Raw genomic sequence first — 16,306 nt, 5'->3', positions numbered from 1 at the left:
GTGTAGTTACATGTACATGGTTTAATAGTATTGTTGATCTTCTGTCTATCCTTCCAGTCAGGGGTTTATTTCTTTTGTTTCTATCTTCATTTGAGAACGATGCTATCACGTTAGCTCAGTAGCTAAGTGTGTCACCGATGTATTGTCGTGGGGATAAAAGTCACTTTAAATGTCCATTTCGCGCTCTCGACTCTCATTTTCAAGAGGATTTAGTATCCGAGGTGGTTTAAAATACAAATCCGTGACCCACAATAGGAAAAGGAGAGAGTGTGGAATCCAATGAGCCAGCTTGTACCTAAGTTACGGTCAGAGCGAAAAAAGATACGTCCATCACTGCCTCTCTAGTCCTTCACTGTAACGTTCCTCATCTACGAATCTTTCATCCTCGCTCAAATTAATGGGGTAATCGTCGCTTTGTCGCTCCGAATCTCTCTCGCTCCATTGTAAACAAAGGAAAATTGTGAGGAATATTACCTCCTGTGACGTCACGCTACTTCCGGTACAGGCAAGGCTTTTTTTATCAGCGAGCAAAAGTTGCGAACTTTATCGTCGATTTTCTCTACTAAATCCTTTCAGCAAAAATATGGCAATATCGCGGAATGATCAAGTATGACACATAGAATGGATCTGCTATTCCCGTTTAAATAAAAACAATTCATTTCAGTAGGCCTTTAATGTACCCTAAGATTTGTTGTTCAAATAAAGCCAATAATGCAATTTGTATTTATTTATTTTTTTACTCTGGGTACTTTTGTACTCTTACTTTGTTTTTTTTGTTTTTTTGAGTGACAGCAGGGGTAGGAGATGAAGAGGGTTTGGAATGTTTTGTTAATGTGAATGTGAAAATCAATAAAAAGAACTATGAAAGATCAACGTCACAACCTGACATTGAATAAATGTCGTCAAAAACCAAAAAAATAAATAAAGCCAATAATGCCATTTTTGTGGTCCCCTTTATTTAGAAAAGTATCAAAATGCATTTTGGTACCGATACTGGGACCAAAATGTTTGTATCGGGACACCCCTAGTCACTAGACATTTCTGTTGCTGCTAACTGGTTTTGTCACATTTCAGGGTGACCCAACACGAGAAATTCAACCTGATGAACGCAGAGAACCTGGCCATCGTGTTCGGGCCCACTCTCATGCGCACCCCCAACCTCGACGCCATGAGCGCCCTCAACGACATCCGCTACCAGAGACAGGTGGTGGAGGTGCTCATCAAGCATGTGGACGCGCTCTTCTGAACATCAGGAGGTTTTGGTCTCCACTCCCGCTTTTTGGTCAAACACACCTTTAAAAAAGGGGGACTCTTCTGATGATGCACCAGGTGCAGACCACCAACCTTCTCCACTCTATGCCTCCCCATTTTTGTCGGGGGATTCCTGTGCAGGGCTGACGGACCAGCATGCATCAGTGCTCTGTATCTCAGCATGTGGAAAGATTGTTTGTTGCTGTGATTTTGCCTTTTTGTCTGTGCGGTGCTAGATCTAGTCCACCTTCCCAGCTGCCTACCAGGCAGTAAACTTTGCCTAAAAATAAGCCGCTGCTTTTTTTTTTGATAGGCAGGGTACTTTTTACAATGTCATGTTTTTGGTTTTTTTATTACCTAGTTTATTGATGGAACCTTCCAGACTTTCCTGGTGCATTTTGTTGTACTCTCGATAGTATTATTTGTAAATGGATTTTGTACCGTCATTATTTGTACACGACTTGTGCATGATCAGTTTAATTTATTAAACCTGATAAAACACTGGAGTGTTGCCAATGTGCCTGATTGGAAATGCAGTTTATATAAAGGGCTTGGATTTTCAATTATTTTTGCTCAAGGGCTCCCCCTAGAGTTATAAAGTGTAGCTACAAGGGTCTCAAGATGGTCCATCAGTATTATAGACCACCAAGTAGGTGATCCTTTGTTGTCATAGCAACAGCAAAGACTATTCTACATGGTGCAAGGAGTTAGTTATTAATATTGCTTTAATGTTATTGTTATGGTGAATGATGTCATATATTTATGCAAAACACCAAACATGTGTTGCATCTACAGATTGGGGCCGGTATAGCTCGGATGGTAGAGTGGACGTGCCAGCAACTTGAGGGTTCCAGGTTCGATCTCCCGCTTCCGCCATCCTAGTCACTGCCGTTGTGTCCTTGGGCAAGACACTTTACCCACCTGCTCCCAGTGCCACCCACACTGGTTTAAATGTAACAGATATTGGGTTTCACTATGTAAAAGCACTTTGAGCCACTAGAGAAAATTGCTATATAAATAAAATTCACACTTCACTTCATATGAAGGTTTTTCATTGGAGAGTGACAACATTTTTATTGACCTTGCTCAGCCGGGCCATCGATTGCAGCAAAATCAATGTTTCATACGCGCCGAGTGGACTCCATTTGCATCTCTAGGTATTAAAGCCGACCCGGGCAAAATAGGGCCCATTAAGATTTTCAATGCGGTCTGCCGGACGTTCTACATCATTTTTTTAGACCTTTAACATCAAGAGTGTATTTGCCATTATGATGTTTTTAAATGACTAAGTCTTGAACTATAGAAAGTATTTCAATGGTTGAAATCTGCACTTTTGGGTGTTCTAGGAGTTATTAGGGTCATCTAGGTCACAGCAGCTCAGACCGGGAACAAAGCAGAGTGGGCAAGCGGAAGCAGATTTTTACGTAATATATCATATTGTAGGTGTTTATTACCCTCTGCGTTAATATTTTGCTGTTTGTTACATTTTTGTTGTGTTTTGCTTGATTGTAAAAGATACACAACTATGGAAGAGCTGGTCTAAGAAGTAAAAGATGTTCATATGTTGTTAATATTCAGTGTTTTATTGGGACAGCGTGGCGAAGTTGATAGAGTGGCTGTGCCTGCAATCGGAGTGTTGCTGGTTACTGGGGTTCAATTCCCACCCTCTACCTTCCTAGTCATGTCCGTTGTGTCCTTGGGCAAGACACTTCACCCTTTGCCTCTGATGGCTGCTGGTTAGCGCCTTGCATGGCAGCTCCCGCCATCAGTGTGTGAATGTGTGTGTGAATGGGTAAATGTGGAAATACTGTCAAAGCGCTTTGAGTACCTTGAAGGTAGAAAAGCGCTATACAAGTATAACCCATTTATTTAACATTTATTGTTCATAGTTAATATTGTAAATCCCCCTTTATTTATTTTCATGTACATTTTGGGTGTCCCATTCAGGAAAAAAACTAAAATTCCATTCCGTTTACCCAGAGTAAAAAAATAAATAAATACAAATTGCATTATTGGCTTTATTTGAACAAAAAATCTTAGGGTACATTAAAGGCCTACTGAAATGAATTGTTTTTATTTAAACGGGAATAGCAGATCCATTCTATGTGTCATACTTGATCATTCCGCGATATTGCCATATTTTTGCTGAAAGGATTTAGTAGAGAACATCGACGATAAAGTTCGCAACTTTTGCTCGCTGATAAAAAATGCCTTGCCTGTACCGGAAGTAGCGTGACGTCACAGGAGGTAATATTCCTCACAATTTTCCATTGTTTACAATGGAGCGAGAGAGATTCGGAGCGACAAAGCGACGATTACCCCATTAATTTGAGCGAGGATGAAAGGTTCGTAGATGAGGAACGTTACAGTGAAGGACTTGAGAGGCAGTGATGGACGTATCTTTTTTGGCTCTGACCGTAACTTAGGTACAAGCTGGCTCATTGGATTCCACACTCTCCTTTTTCTATTTTGGATCACGGATTTGTATTTTAAACCACCTCGGATACTATATACTCTTGAAAATGAGAGTCGAGAACGCGAAATGGACATTCAGTGCCTTTTATCTCCACGACAATACATCGGCGAAATGCTTTAGCTACGAGCTAACGTGATAGCATCTTGCTTTAACTGCATATACTTGTAGAAACAAAAGAAATAAACCCCTGACTGGAAGGATAGATAGAAAATCAACAATACTATTAAACCGTGGACATGTAAATACACGGTTAATGCTTTCCAGGCTGGCGAATGGTTAACAATGCTGTGCTAACGACACCATTGAAACTAACTTAGCAACCGGACCGCACAGAGCTATGCTAAAAACATTAGCTCTCCACCTACGCCAGCCAGCCCTCATTTGCTCATCAACACCCGTGCTCACCTGCGTTCCAGCGATCGGCAGAAGGACGAAGGACTTCACCCGATGCGTTTGGCGGCCCGGAGACGTAGGAAGTCAAGGTGAGGTCGGCGGCTAGCGCGGCTAGCGCTCCAACAAAGTCCTCCTGGTTGTGTTGCTGTAGTCCGCTGCTAATACACCGATCCCACCTACAACTGTCTTCTTTGCGGCCTTCGTTGTTCATTAAAAAAATTGCAAAAGATGTCCAGAATACTGTGGAATTATGAAATGAAAACAGAGCTTTTTGTATAGGATTCTACGGGGTACCATAACTTCCGTTACTCTGACTTCGTCACGCGCATACGTCATCATACCGCGACGTTTCAGCCGGATATTTCCCGGGAAATTTTAAATGTCACTTTATAAGTTAACCCGGCCGTATTGGCATGTGTTGCAATGTTAAGATTTCATCTTTGATATATAAACTATCAGACTGCGTGGTCTGTAGTAGTGGCTTTCAGTAGGCCTTTAATTAGATGCATGTTTGATGGGGGTGGGGGATTTTGTGGAAAATAATAAAAAAATCATTTCAAACTGATGTTTTGAATCGTTCTAATTCTACATTGGCCAGAATTCCCAACCCAAAAGGCACTTCTCCTGCTGAAATAAGCAGGGGCGTCCATGAAATTCATATATATGATCTTATGATATCATCAGTGACGGAGCAGGAAGCGGTTAGGAGAAAATACCATTTCATATGAAGCGCTCTGTCTTTTATAAATTGATATTTTAGGTGCGTTTTATCTAATTCTAAGGACAAGTGTTATTTTCTAGCGTTAAAAAGGTACCGGGTAGTTTGAATGAATATTTGAAATTATGTTTATTAAATATGCAATCAAAAAATACATTTTAGGATAGGATAGGATATGACTTTATTGTCATTGCAACAAGTACAACAAAACTATGTTTTCAGCACAAACCCGTTCAAGATGAGACAAACAGTGTACAGGGTTACAGAACAGGAATGCTGATGGGTCGCCACAAGGCGCCCCGTAAAAGATGAGACAAAGGTAAAACGCTGGGGAAGAAGATGAGTAAAAAAATACAATTTAGACTCCTAAGGCGGGCTAGTCTGGAGTGGGGAAAAAACCTCCATGCCATGCACACATAAACATGTTACATTTAATCACGACAACTCGCAACAGAGGGGGGGGGGGGGGGGGGTTGGAACCCTGGAGGTCGACTGCTGCTATGAAGCGCTGCCAGCCGTCCATCACCCCAAAGGGGAATCAAGCAGTGGTGAGGGGGGGGTGTATATGCCCATTGTCTTGGGTGTGTTGATGTAGTGTCCATAGGCCTGGGGCCATTCTGCATGCAAGCAAAAGTTTGACTCCAGGTGTCGTTGAGGAGGGAGGGAGGTCAAAAGCGTCTATCATTGAGGTGTCCTCGGGGATGTTTTCAGAACAGCCTGCTCCTGTTGTTGCAGCATCAAGGCCATTCGAGGGAGTCAAATCGTAGATTAGGATTTTTGTTTTCCGCGAGCAGACATTACAATGGCTTGTCTGTTCTATTCGTTCATGCTGGCCCTCATATCCAATTTTTCCCTTTCAACCAGCTTTTTACAGTTAATTGTGTGACAATCTGTCACTTCTTTTCTATTTGTGCTTCCTTGTTTTGTGTTTTACCTCCTATCGGTGCTCTTATTTTGGTTCTATTTCCTGCGTGTACCGCTGAGCGCTGTTTTTCCTCTCACTTGCTGTTGATTGGCAGCCGGTCCACACCTGGCTTCCATTTATGCCAGCCTGGCGCGCTCCTCAGTGCTCGAGGATTGACTTTATGTTGGGAACTGTTACATGCAAGACTGCTTTCTCTCTGTTTGTGAATTAAAATCATCTTACCTGGTCCTCGTCCTCCTGGTTCCTGCATCTTGGGGTCACAAATACTGCAGCCATGCAAGTTCCTGGCAAATTGTGTTGTGCATTTGTACACTTTATTACAGAGCTGGGCAAATATTTTGACTCGGGGGCCACATTGAGAGAAAAATTTAGCTGTAAAAATCTGCTGTACAGTAAGTGTGTTTGGGTCCCTTTTTTTCCAGGAACACTAATACCAAAAGTCACAACGTCCATCCATCCATCCATTTTCTACCGCTTGTCCCATGGAGTTCTAAAAAAGTTATGATAGACCACCTCAAAAAATCGGAATGGAATTTTACAGTTTTTTACTGAATGGGACACCCAAAATGTACATGGAAATAAAGAAAGTGGGATTTACAATATTCCAACAAATGTCTCTTTTGGACAATTGTTTACAACAGAGCTGGGCAAATATTTGGACTCGGGGGCCACATTGAGATAAAAAAAAATGTGTCTGGGGGGGCCAAGGTGTTTGTGTGTACAAATGATATATACTGTAAAAATCTGCTGTGTGTTTGGCTCCCTTTTTTTCCAGGAACACTAATACCAAAAGTCACAATGTCCCATAGAATTGTAAAAAAGTTATCCTTAAAAAAAATCATAATGGAATGTGCTTTATCTAATTCTAAAAACGAATGTTATTTTCTAGCGTTAAAAATTTAGTTTATTATTTTGGGAATTGCATTTATTAAAAAAATACATTTTACGGTTCATTATATTGTGCATTTATACACTTTATTGCAGAGCTGGGCAAATATTTGGACTCGGGGGCCACATTGAGAGAATAAAATGTGTCTGGGGTGGCCAATGTGTATGTGTGTATAAATTATATAAAAACCTGCTGTACAGTATGTGTGTTTGGGTCCCTTTTTTTCAGGAACACTAATACCAAAAGTCACAATGTCCCATAGAGTTCTGAAAAAGTTAGAACAGACAACCTAAAAAAACTGGAATGGAATTTTACAGTTTTTTACTGAATGGGACACCCAAAATGTACATGAAAATAAATAAAGGGGGATTTACAATATTAACTATGAACAATAAAACACTGAATATTAACAACATATTTTACTTCTCAGACCAGCTCCTCCATAGTTGTGTATCTTTTACAATCAAGCAAAACGCAACAAAAATGTAACAAACAGCAAAATATTAACGCAGAGGGTAATAAACACCTACAATATGATATATTACGTAAAAATCTGCTTCCGTTTGCCCACTCTGCTTTGTTCCTGGTCTGAGCTGCTGTGACCTAGATGACCCTAATAACTTCTAGAACACTCAAAAGTGCAGATTTCAACCATTGAAATACTTTCTATAGTTCAAGACTTAGTCATTTAAAAACATCATAATGGCAAATACACTCTTGATGTTAAAGGTCTAAAAAAATGATGTAGAACGTCCGGCGGACCGCATTGAAAATCTTAATGGGCCCTATTTTGCCCGGGTCGGCTTTATTACCTAGAGATGCAAATGGAGTCCACTGGGTGAACTGGCCTTCATGTATAAACTAACTACAGCAACTTGAATCAAAACGAGTCGCAAGAAGCCATCACGGTAGAAGTCGAGAAGAATGACGCCTACATGACAACGAGATGTGGAAGATGCATGTGTGACCTTCAGGAGGTTTGTGTGACCTTCAGAAGGATGCTTTTCCGTCCTTCATCCTGCATAATTACACGCGGTGACAGGTTGTCCCTAAAAGCATGACATCATGCCTCAAGTCCTCAAATCAACACGTCACTCACAGTTAATTGGATGTGAAAGCAAAACCTAAGGTTGCATCACCACGTGCACGCAGGGGGATGTTCATTCCTCACATGTTGGTGTTCTAGTGACTTCCACGTTCACGTATGAGTCCCACTGATGAAGCTGTGTAAATGTACTCAACACAGCTCTTCTATCTATAAATGTAATTACCTTCCTAACACGCCTCCTACACCTTTTAAATATTTTTATGGCAAGTTTAGGATCATATTACTAGACAAACTCATCATCTCCGTCCTATCTTTGGCCGTATCACTCTTAGACACTTTTTCATTAAACACAAACACACGGGTCATTTGTTCTGGAATAATCACCTACAGTCGCGGTCAAAAGTGTACATACACTTGTAAAGAACATGATGTCATGGCTGTCTTGAGTTCACAATCATTTCTACAACTCTTATTTTGTTGTTATAGAGTGATTGGAGCACATACTTGTTGGTCACAAAAAACATTCATGAAGTTTGGCTCTTTTATGAATTTATTATGGGTCTACTGAAAATGTGAGCAAATCTGCTGGGTCAAAAGTATACATACAGCAATGTTAATATTTGCTTACATGTCCCTTGGCAAGTTTCACTGCAATAAGGCGCTTTTGGTAGCCATCCACAAGCTTCTGCTTGAATTTTTGACCACTCCTTTTGACTAAATTGGTGCACTTCAGCTAAATGTGTTGGTTTTCTGACATGGACTTGTTTCTTCAGCATTGTCCACACGTTTAAGGGAAGGCCATTCTAAAACCTTCATTCTAGCCTGATTTAGCCATTCCTTTACCACTTTTGAGGTGTGTTTGGGGTCATTGTCCTGTTGGAACACCCAACTGCGCCCAAGATCCAACCTCCGGGCTGATGATTTTAGCTTGTCCTGAAGAATTTGGAGGTAATCCTCCTTTTTCATTGTCCCATTTAAAGCAGCAGTTCCATTGGCAGCAAAACAGGCCCAGAGCATAATACTACCACCACCATGCTTGACGGTAGTGTTGGTGTTCCTGGGGTTAAAGGCCTCACCTTTTCTCCTCCAAACATATTGCTGGGTATTGTGGCCAAACAGCTCAATTTTTGTTTCATCTGACATCACATGGACGTTTTGTTTCATCTGACCACAGAACTTTCCTCCAGAAGGTCTTATCTTTGTCCATGTGATGTCAGACGATGTCAGTGAAACTTGCCATGGGACATGTAACCAAATATTAACATTGCTGTATGTATACTTTTGACCCAGCAGATTTGCTCACAATTTCAGTAGACCCATAATAAATTCATAAAAGAAGCAAACTTCATGAATGTTTTTTGTGACCAACAAGTATGTGCTCCAATCACTCTATCACAAAAAAATAAGAGTTGTAGAAATGATTGGAAACTCAAGACAGCCATGACATTATGTTCTTTACAAGTGTATGTCAACTTTTGACCACGACTGTATGTACTCCTCATCTTCACTCACTAACTATACACGTACATTATGAATCAACATTCTCCATCTGTTTCTACCTTATAATGTAGCCCTATTACTTCCTCACACACACATACACATGCGCATACAAACACACACACATTCACACACACAAACACACACACATATACACATTCACACATTTACGCACTCACACACACACACGCACGCACACATTCACACACACTTACATACAAACCCTGTTTCCATATGAGTTGGGAAATTGTGTTAGCTGTAAATATAAACGGAATACAATGATTTGCAAATCCTTTTCAACCCATATTCAATTGAATGCACTACAAAGACAAGATATTTGATGTTCAAACTCATAAACTTTATTTTTTTTTTGCAAATAATAATTAACTTAGAATTTCATGGCTGCAACATGTGACAAAGTAGTTGGGAAAGGGCATGTTCACCACTGTGTTACATGGCCTTTCCTTTTAACAACACTCTGTAAACGTTTGGGAACTGAGGAGACACATTTTTTAAGCTTCTCAGGTGGAATTCTTTCCCATTCTTGCTTGATGTACAGCTTCAGTTGTTCAACAGTCCGGGGGTCTCCGTTGTGGTATTTTAGGCTTCATAATGCGCCACACATTTTCAATGGGAGACAGGTCTGGACTACAGGCAGGCCAGTCTAGTACCTGCACTCTTTTACTATGAAGCCACGTTGATGTAACACGTGGCTTGGCATTGTCTTGCTGAAATAAGCAGGGGCGTCCATGGTAACGTTGCTTGGATGGCAACATATGTTGCTCCAAAACCTGTATGTACCTTTCAGCATTAATGGCGCCTTCACAGATGTGTAAGTTACCCATGTCTTGGGCACTAATACACCCCCATACCATCACAGGTGCTGGCTTTTCAACTTTGCGCCTATAACAATCCGGATGGTTCTTTTCCTCTTTGGTCCGGAGGACACGACGTCCACAGTTTCCAAAAACAATTTGAAATGTGGACTCGTCAGACCACAGAACACTTTTCCACTTTGTATCAGTCCATCTTAGATGAGCTCAGGCCCAGCGAAGCCGACGGCGTTTCTGGGTGTTGTTGATAAATGGTTTTCGCCTTGCATAGGAGAGTTTTAACTTGCACTTACAGATGTAGCGACCAACTGTAGTTACTGACAGTGGGTTTCTGAAGTGTTCCTGAGCCCATGTGGTGATATCCTTTACACACTGATTTCGCTTGTTGCTGCAGTACCGCCTGAGGGATCAAAGGTCACGGGCTTAGCTGCTTACGTGCAGTGATTTCTCCAGATTCTCTGAACCCTTTGATGATATTACGGAGCGTAGATGGTGAAATCCCTAAATTCCTTGCAATAGCTGGTTGAGAAAGGTTTCTCTTAAACTGTTCAACAATTTGCTCACGCATTTGTTGACAAAGTGGTGACCCTCGCCCCATCCTTGTTTGTGAATGACTGAGCATTTCATGGAATCTACTTTTATACCCAATCATGGCACCCACCTGTTCCCAATTTGCCTGTTCACCTGTGGGATGTTCCAAATAAGTGTTTGATGAGCATTCCTCAACTTTATCAGTATTTATTGCCACCTTTCCCAACTTCTTTGTCACGTGTTGCTGGCATCAAATTGTAAAGTTAATGATTATTTGCAAAAAAAAATTTTTTATCAGTTTGAACATCAAATATGTTGTCTTTGTAGCATATTCAACTGAATATGGGTTGAAAATGATTTGCAAATCATTGTATTCCGTTTATATTTACATCTAACACAATTTCCCAACTCATATGGAAACAGGGTTTGTGCACACACACAAACACACTTACACACACACACACACACACACACCTAAACACACACACAAACACACTTACACACACACACCTAAACACACACACACCCACTCACACACCTAGAGTCAATCCACACAAGGTAGACTATTCGTATCTTATTTGTCTATACACTATGTTGTGTTTATTTCAGTTTGTTAATTTACTGCCTTATGAGAGAACCTTGCATAAGACTTTTGGGGGGTTTTTCTCACTTGCACCTATACATGTAAATAATAATAATGATACAAATTTAAAGAAGCCTGCATTGCTTCTATATTCATGGTGTCATATTCCTTTTGTATCGTGGTGGTCTCTCGCCTCCCCCTTTTGTTTGCCGCACAATCAGAGCTTGACATCCAATCACCGAGCTGTTGGCGAGGCGTCACCTTCGGTTAATGTGAGCCAAATTCTCACTCCTCTCTCTGTGATTGTGCGGCGGAAAAATGGGATTTTCATCCGAGCGTTTAGCCTCCCCTCCAATCTGTCATATATACGTCCTCGCTATCAAGCCTCTCATCACTGTCTCAGATGCTGGGATAAACTCTCATTGTCTTCTCTGGATGTTGCCTCATCCTCATCCTCGTTCTCATTAAGCAGAGTTCATCTGAGGAGCTGTGATCCATGAGATAAGTGACCTTTGTCGGGAGAACGCTGAATACATTTCCAAATGTTTATTCCCTTCCTCCGGCTGGATGTGATCTTCTCTGCATGCATATTAGTAGTCTTATGTGGATGTTATTGTCCTGCCCTACAGAGGCTGCACATCCACATGTTAGTAGTCTTATGTGGATGTTATTGTCCTGCCCTACAGAGGCTGCACATCCACATGTTAGTAGTCTTATGTGGATGTTATTGTCCTGCCCTACAGAGGCTGCACATCCACATGTTAGTAGTCTTATGTGGATGTTATTGTCCTGCCCTACAGAGGCTGCACATCCACATGTTAGTAGTCTTATGTGGATGTTATTGTCCTGCCCTACAGAGGCTGCACATCCACATGTTAGTAGTCTTATGTGGATGTTATTGTCCTGCCCTACAGAGGCTGCACATCCACATGTTAGTAGTCTTATGTGGATGTTATTGTCCTGCCCTACAGAGGCTGCACATCCACATGTTAGTAGTCTTATGTGGATGTTATTGTCCTGCCCTACAGAGGCTGCACATCCACATGTTAGTAGTCTTATGTGGATGTTATTGTCCTGCCCTACAGAGGCTGCACATCCACATGTTAGTAGTCTTATCAATCAATGTTTATCAATCAATGTTTATTTATATAGCCCTAAATCACAAGTGTCTCAAAGGGCTGTACAAGCCACAACGACATCCTCGGTACAGAGCCCACATACGGGCAAGGAAAAACTCACCCCAGTGGGACGTCGGTGAATGACTATGAGAAACCTTGGAGAGGACCGCATATGTGGGTAACCCCCCCCCTCTAGGGGAGACCGAAAGCAACGGATGTCGAGTGGGTCTGACATAACATTGTGAAAGTCCAGTCCACAGTGGATCCAACACATCAGCGGGAGTCCAGTCCACAGCGGGGCCAACAGGAAACCATCCCGAGCGGAGACGGGTCAGCAGCGCAGAGATGTCCCCAACCGATGCACAGGCTAGTGGTCCACCCGGGGTCCCGGCTCTGGACAGCCAGCACTTCATCCATGGCCACCGGACCTATGCAACTCCCCCTCGCAAGGGACAGGGGAGAAGAGGAGAGAAGAAAAGAAACGGCAGATCAACTGGTCTAAAAAAGGGGGGGTCTATTTAAAGGCTAGATTATACAAATGAGTTTTAAGATGGGACTTAAATGCTTCTACTGAGGTAGCATCTCTAACTGTTACCGGGAGGGCATTCCAGAGTACTGGAGCCCGAATAGAAAACGCTCTATAGCCCGCAGACTTTTTTTTTGGCTCTGGGAATCACTAATAAGCCGGAGTTCTTTGAACGCAGATTTCTTGTCGGGACATATGGTACAATACAATCGGCGAGATAGGCTGGAGCTAAACCGTGTAATATTTTATACGTAAGTAGTAAAACCTTAAAGTCGCATCTTAAGTGCACAGGAAGCCAGTGCAAGTGAGCCAGTATAGGCGTAATATGATCAAACTTTCTTGTTTTTGTCAAAAGCCTTGCAGCCGCATTTTGTACCAACTGTAATCTTTTAATGCTAGACATAGGGAGGCCCGAAAATAATACGTTACAGTAATCGAGACGAGACGTAACGAACGCATGAATAATGATCTCAGCGTCGCTAGTGGACAAGATGGAACGAATTTTAGCGATATTACGGAGATGAAAGAAGGCCGTTTTAGTAACACTCTTAATGTGTGACTCAAACGAGAGAGTTGGGTCGAAGATAATACCCAGATTCTTTACCGAGTCTCCTTGTTTAATTGTTTGGTTGTCAAATGTTAAGGTGGTATTATTAAATAGATGTTGGTGTCTAGCAGGACCGATAATCAGCATTTCCGTTTTCTTAGCGTTGAGTTGCAAAAAGTTAGCGGACATCCATTGTTTAATTTCATTAAGACACGCCTCCAGCTGACTACAGTCCGGCGTGTTGGTCAGCTTTAGGGGCATGTAGAGTTGAGTGTCATCAGCATAACAGTGAAAGCTAACACCGTACTTGCGTATGATGTCACCCAGCGGCAGCATGTAAATACTAAAGAGTGCAGGGCCAAGAACCGAACCCTGGGGAACTCCGCACGTTACCTTGACATAGTCCGAGGTCACATTGTTATGGGAGACGCACTGCATCCTGTCAGTAAGATAAGAGTTAAACCAAGACAAGGCTAAGTCTGACATACCAATACGTGTTTTGATACGCTCTAATAAAATATTATGATCGACGGTATCGAAAGCGGCGCTAAGATCAAGAAGCAGCAACATAGATGACGCATCAGAATCTATCGTTAGCAATAGATCATTAGTCATTTTTGCGAGGGCTGTCTCCGTAGAGTGATTTGCCCTGAAACCGGATTGAAAAGGTTCACAGAGATTGTTAGTCACTAAGTGTTCATTTAGCTGCTGTGCAACAGTTTTTTCGAGAATTTTGGAAATAAACGGAAGGTGGGAGACCGGTCGGTAGTTTACCATGAGGTCAGGATCGAGGTTAGGTCTTTTGAGCAGAGGATGAATAACCGCTTTTTTGAATGCTAGGGGAACAGTGCCGGAGGAAAGTGATAAGTTTATAATATTTAACACTGATGGACCTAATAATACAAACAGTTCCTTGATAAGTTTCCCAGGAAGTGGGTCAAGTAAACATGTTGTTTGTTTTATCCCACTTACACGCTGTAATAATTCCTCTAATGTTATTTCATCAAAAATAGAGAGACTATTTTGGAGGGCAGTGTCCGTCGTATATACAGTCGTATTTGTGTTAATAGAGCCCAGTTGTAGCTGGGATGCGTTGTCTTTAATCTCCTTTCTAATGAGTTCAATTTTCTTATTAAAGAAATTCATAAAATCATCTGCCGAGTGGGTGGAGCTACTGGGAGGAGTCCCTTGTTGGGTTAGCGATGCTACTGTACTAAACAGAAATTTAGGATCGTTTTTGTTGAGGCGGATGAGATTTGAGTAGTATTTAGCTTTAGCTAAGGTAAGCATGCGTTTATAAGTTATTAAACTATCACTCCATGCTTGATGGAAAACCTCAAGTTTAGTCGCGCGCCATTTGCGTTCCAGTTTTCTACATGATAATTTATGAGCTCTAATTTCTTCTGTAAACCATGGGGTGCGCCTTTTAGGGGCCCTTTTTTGCTTTAGCGGTGCTATACTATCAATAATTTCGCGCAAGGCATCGTCAAAGTTGTTAGTGAGTTTATCAATAGAGCCGACATAATTTGGGAATGGTGCTATTACCGAAGGCAGTAGGTCAGCAAGAGTCATCGTTGTGGCAGCATTAATGTTGCGGCCGCTATAGCAGTTATTATTATTATTAGCTTGTTGACAAAGAGTCAAAACTTCAAATTTTATAAGGTAATGATCGGACATTACTTTAGTATATGGAAGTATCATAACTTTGGAGGTGGTGACACCCCTGACAAGCACTAGATCTATTGTATTACCGTTGCGATGCGTGGGTTCATGTATTATTTGTGTAAGACCACAGCTATCAATTATGGTTTGGAGCGCCACGCACTGAGGGTCCGATGGGGTATTCATATGGATATTAAAGTCCCCCATTATGATTATATTGTCGGCGTGCGTCACTAGATCAGCAACGAACTCTGAGAATTCACTGATAAAGTCCGAATAGGGCCCAGGGGGGCGGTAGATAACAGCCAGGTCGAGAGGTAGCGGTGTGACAGACCTCATAGTAAGCACCTCAAACGATTTATATTTATTATTTAGGTTAGGGGTAAGGTTGAAATTTTCATTGTATATTAGTGCGACACCCCCTCCCCTTTTAAGAGGGCGGGCAACATGCGCATTCGTATAGTTAGGAGGAGATGCCTCATTGAGCGCAAAAAATTCGTCCGGTTTGAGCCAGGTTTCGCTAAGACCAATGACGTTAAGATTGTTGTCTCTAATGACCTCATTAACCAATAACGCCTTGGGAGACAATGATCTTATGTTTAAAAAGCCCATATTATAGGTATTGGGCTGTTTTGACGAGTTTTTGTTAAGATTATCCGTAGTGGCAATATTAACAATGTTGCGTTTATTATGCGTAGTGCACTTTAAATAGTTTCGACCATATCTAGGAATTGATATGACGGGAATTTTCCGATTGTTTGCTTGGTGCTGCAATAGACTGGACATATCATAATTTGCCACCTCAGTAGAATGCATGTCCACCTCTGACACAGACACAACAGAAAAAACATTATGTGAATTGTGTATTATTCTAAGAGAATTGCTATGCGTACATGGATTATCCAGCCTGGCGCTGGCTAGTTCTAGCTTAACTGACTCCTCACCCGGACTAACAGACATTGTAATTGCCTGTGACCGGGCTTGCTCTAGTGTAGTCAGTCAAGTGAGACTTAAATAGTAGTCTATGTTTCTAGACAGGATGATGGCGCCTTCCTGGTTAGGGTGAAGGCCGTCTCTCATCAGCAAGCCTGGTTTGCCCCAGAAAGAGGGCCAGTTATCAATAAACGTTAGTCCCTGCGTCCTACAGTAGCTAGCCAACCACTTGTTAAGCGAGACTAATCTGCTATATCTCTCATCATTGCCTCTCGCAGGCAGGGGGCCAGAGACAATTACTCGATGCCTGGACATCTTTCTGGCGAGATCACAAGTCCTGGCTATGTTTCTCTTTGTAATCTCTGACTGTCTCATT

General features: G+C 41.8%; 1 protein-coding gene and 1 long non-coding RNA gene across 2 annotated transcripts in view; one reads left to right on the top strand and one right to left on the bottom strand.

Annotated features, from left to right (window-relative positions):
* Positions 1 to 1,768, top strand: part of chn1 (chimerin 1) — a 68,604-nt gene extending 66,836 nt beyond the window's left edge. Inside the window, exon 9 of the mRNA XM_062069919.1 lies at positions 1,075 to 1,768. Coding sequence (XP_061925903.1) covers positions 1,075 to 1,246 — 172 coding nt within the window. The 3' untranslated portion in view covers positions 1,247 to 1,768. The remainder of the gene's footprint in view (positions 1 to 1,074) is intronic.
* Positions 1 to 16,306, bottom strand: part of LOC133665394 (uncharacterized) — a 707,793-nt gene that overhangs the window by 282,332 nt on the left and 409,155 nt on the right. The window lies entirely within an intron of this gene.

The sequence above is a fragment of the Entelurus aequoreus genome, linkage group LG14, assembly GCF_033978785.1.
Source record: "Entelurus aequoreus isolate RoL-2023_Sb linkage group LG14, RoL_Eaeq_v1.1, whole genome shotgun sequence".
Classification (NCBI taxonomy): Eukaryota; Metazoa; Chordata; class Actinopteri; order Syngnathiformes; family Syngnathidae; genus Entelurus; species Entelurus aequoreus.
The sequence above is the reverse complement of the archived record's forward strand: the minus strand, read 5'-3'. Positions and strand labels throughout refer to the sequence as shown.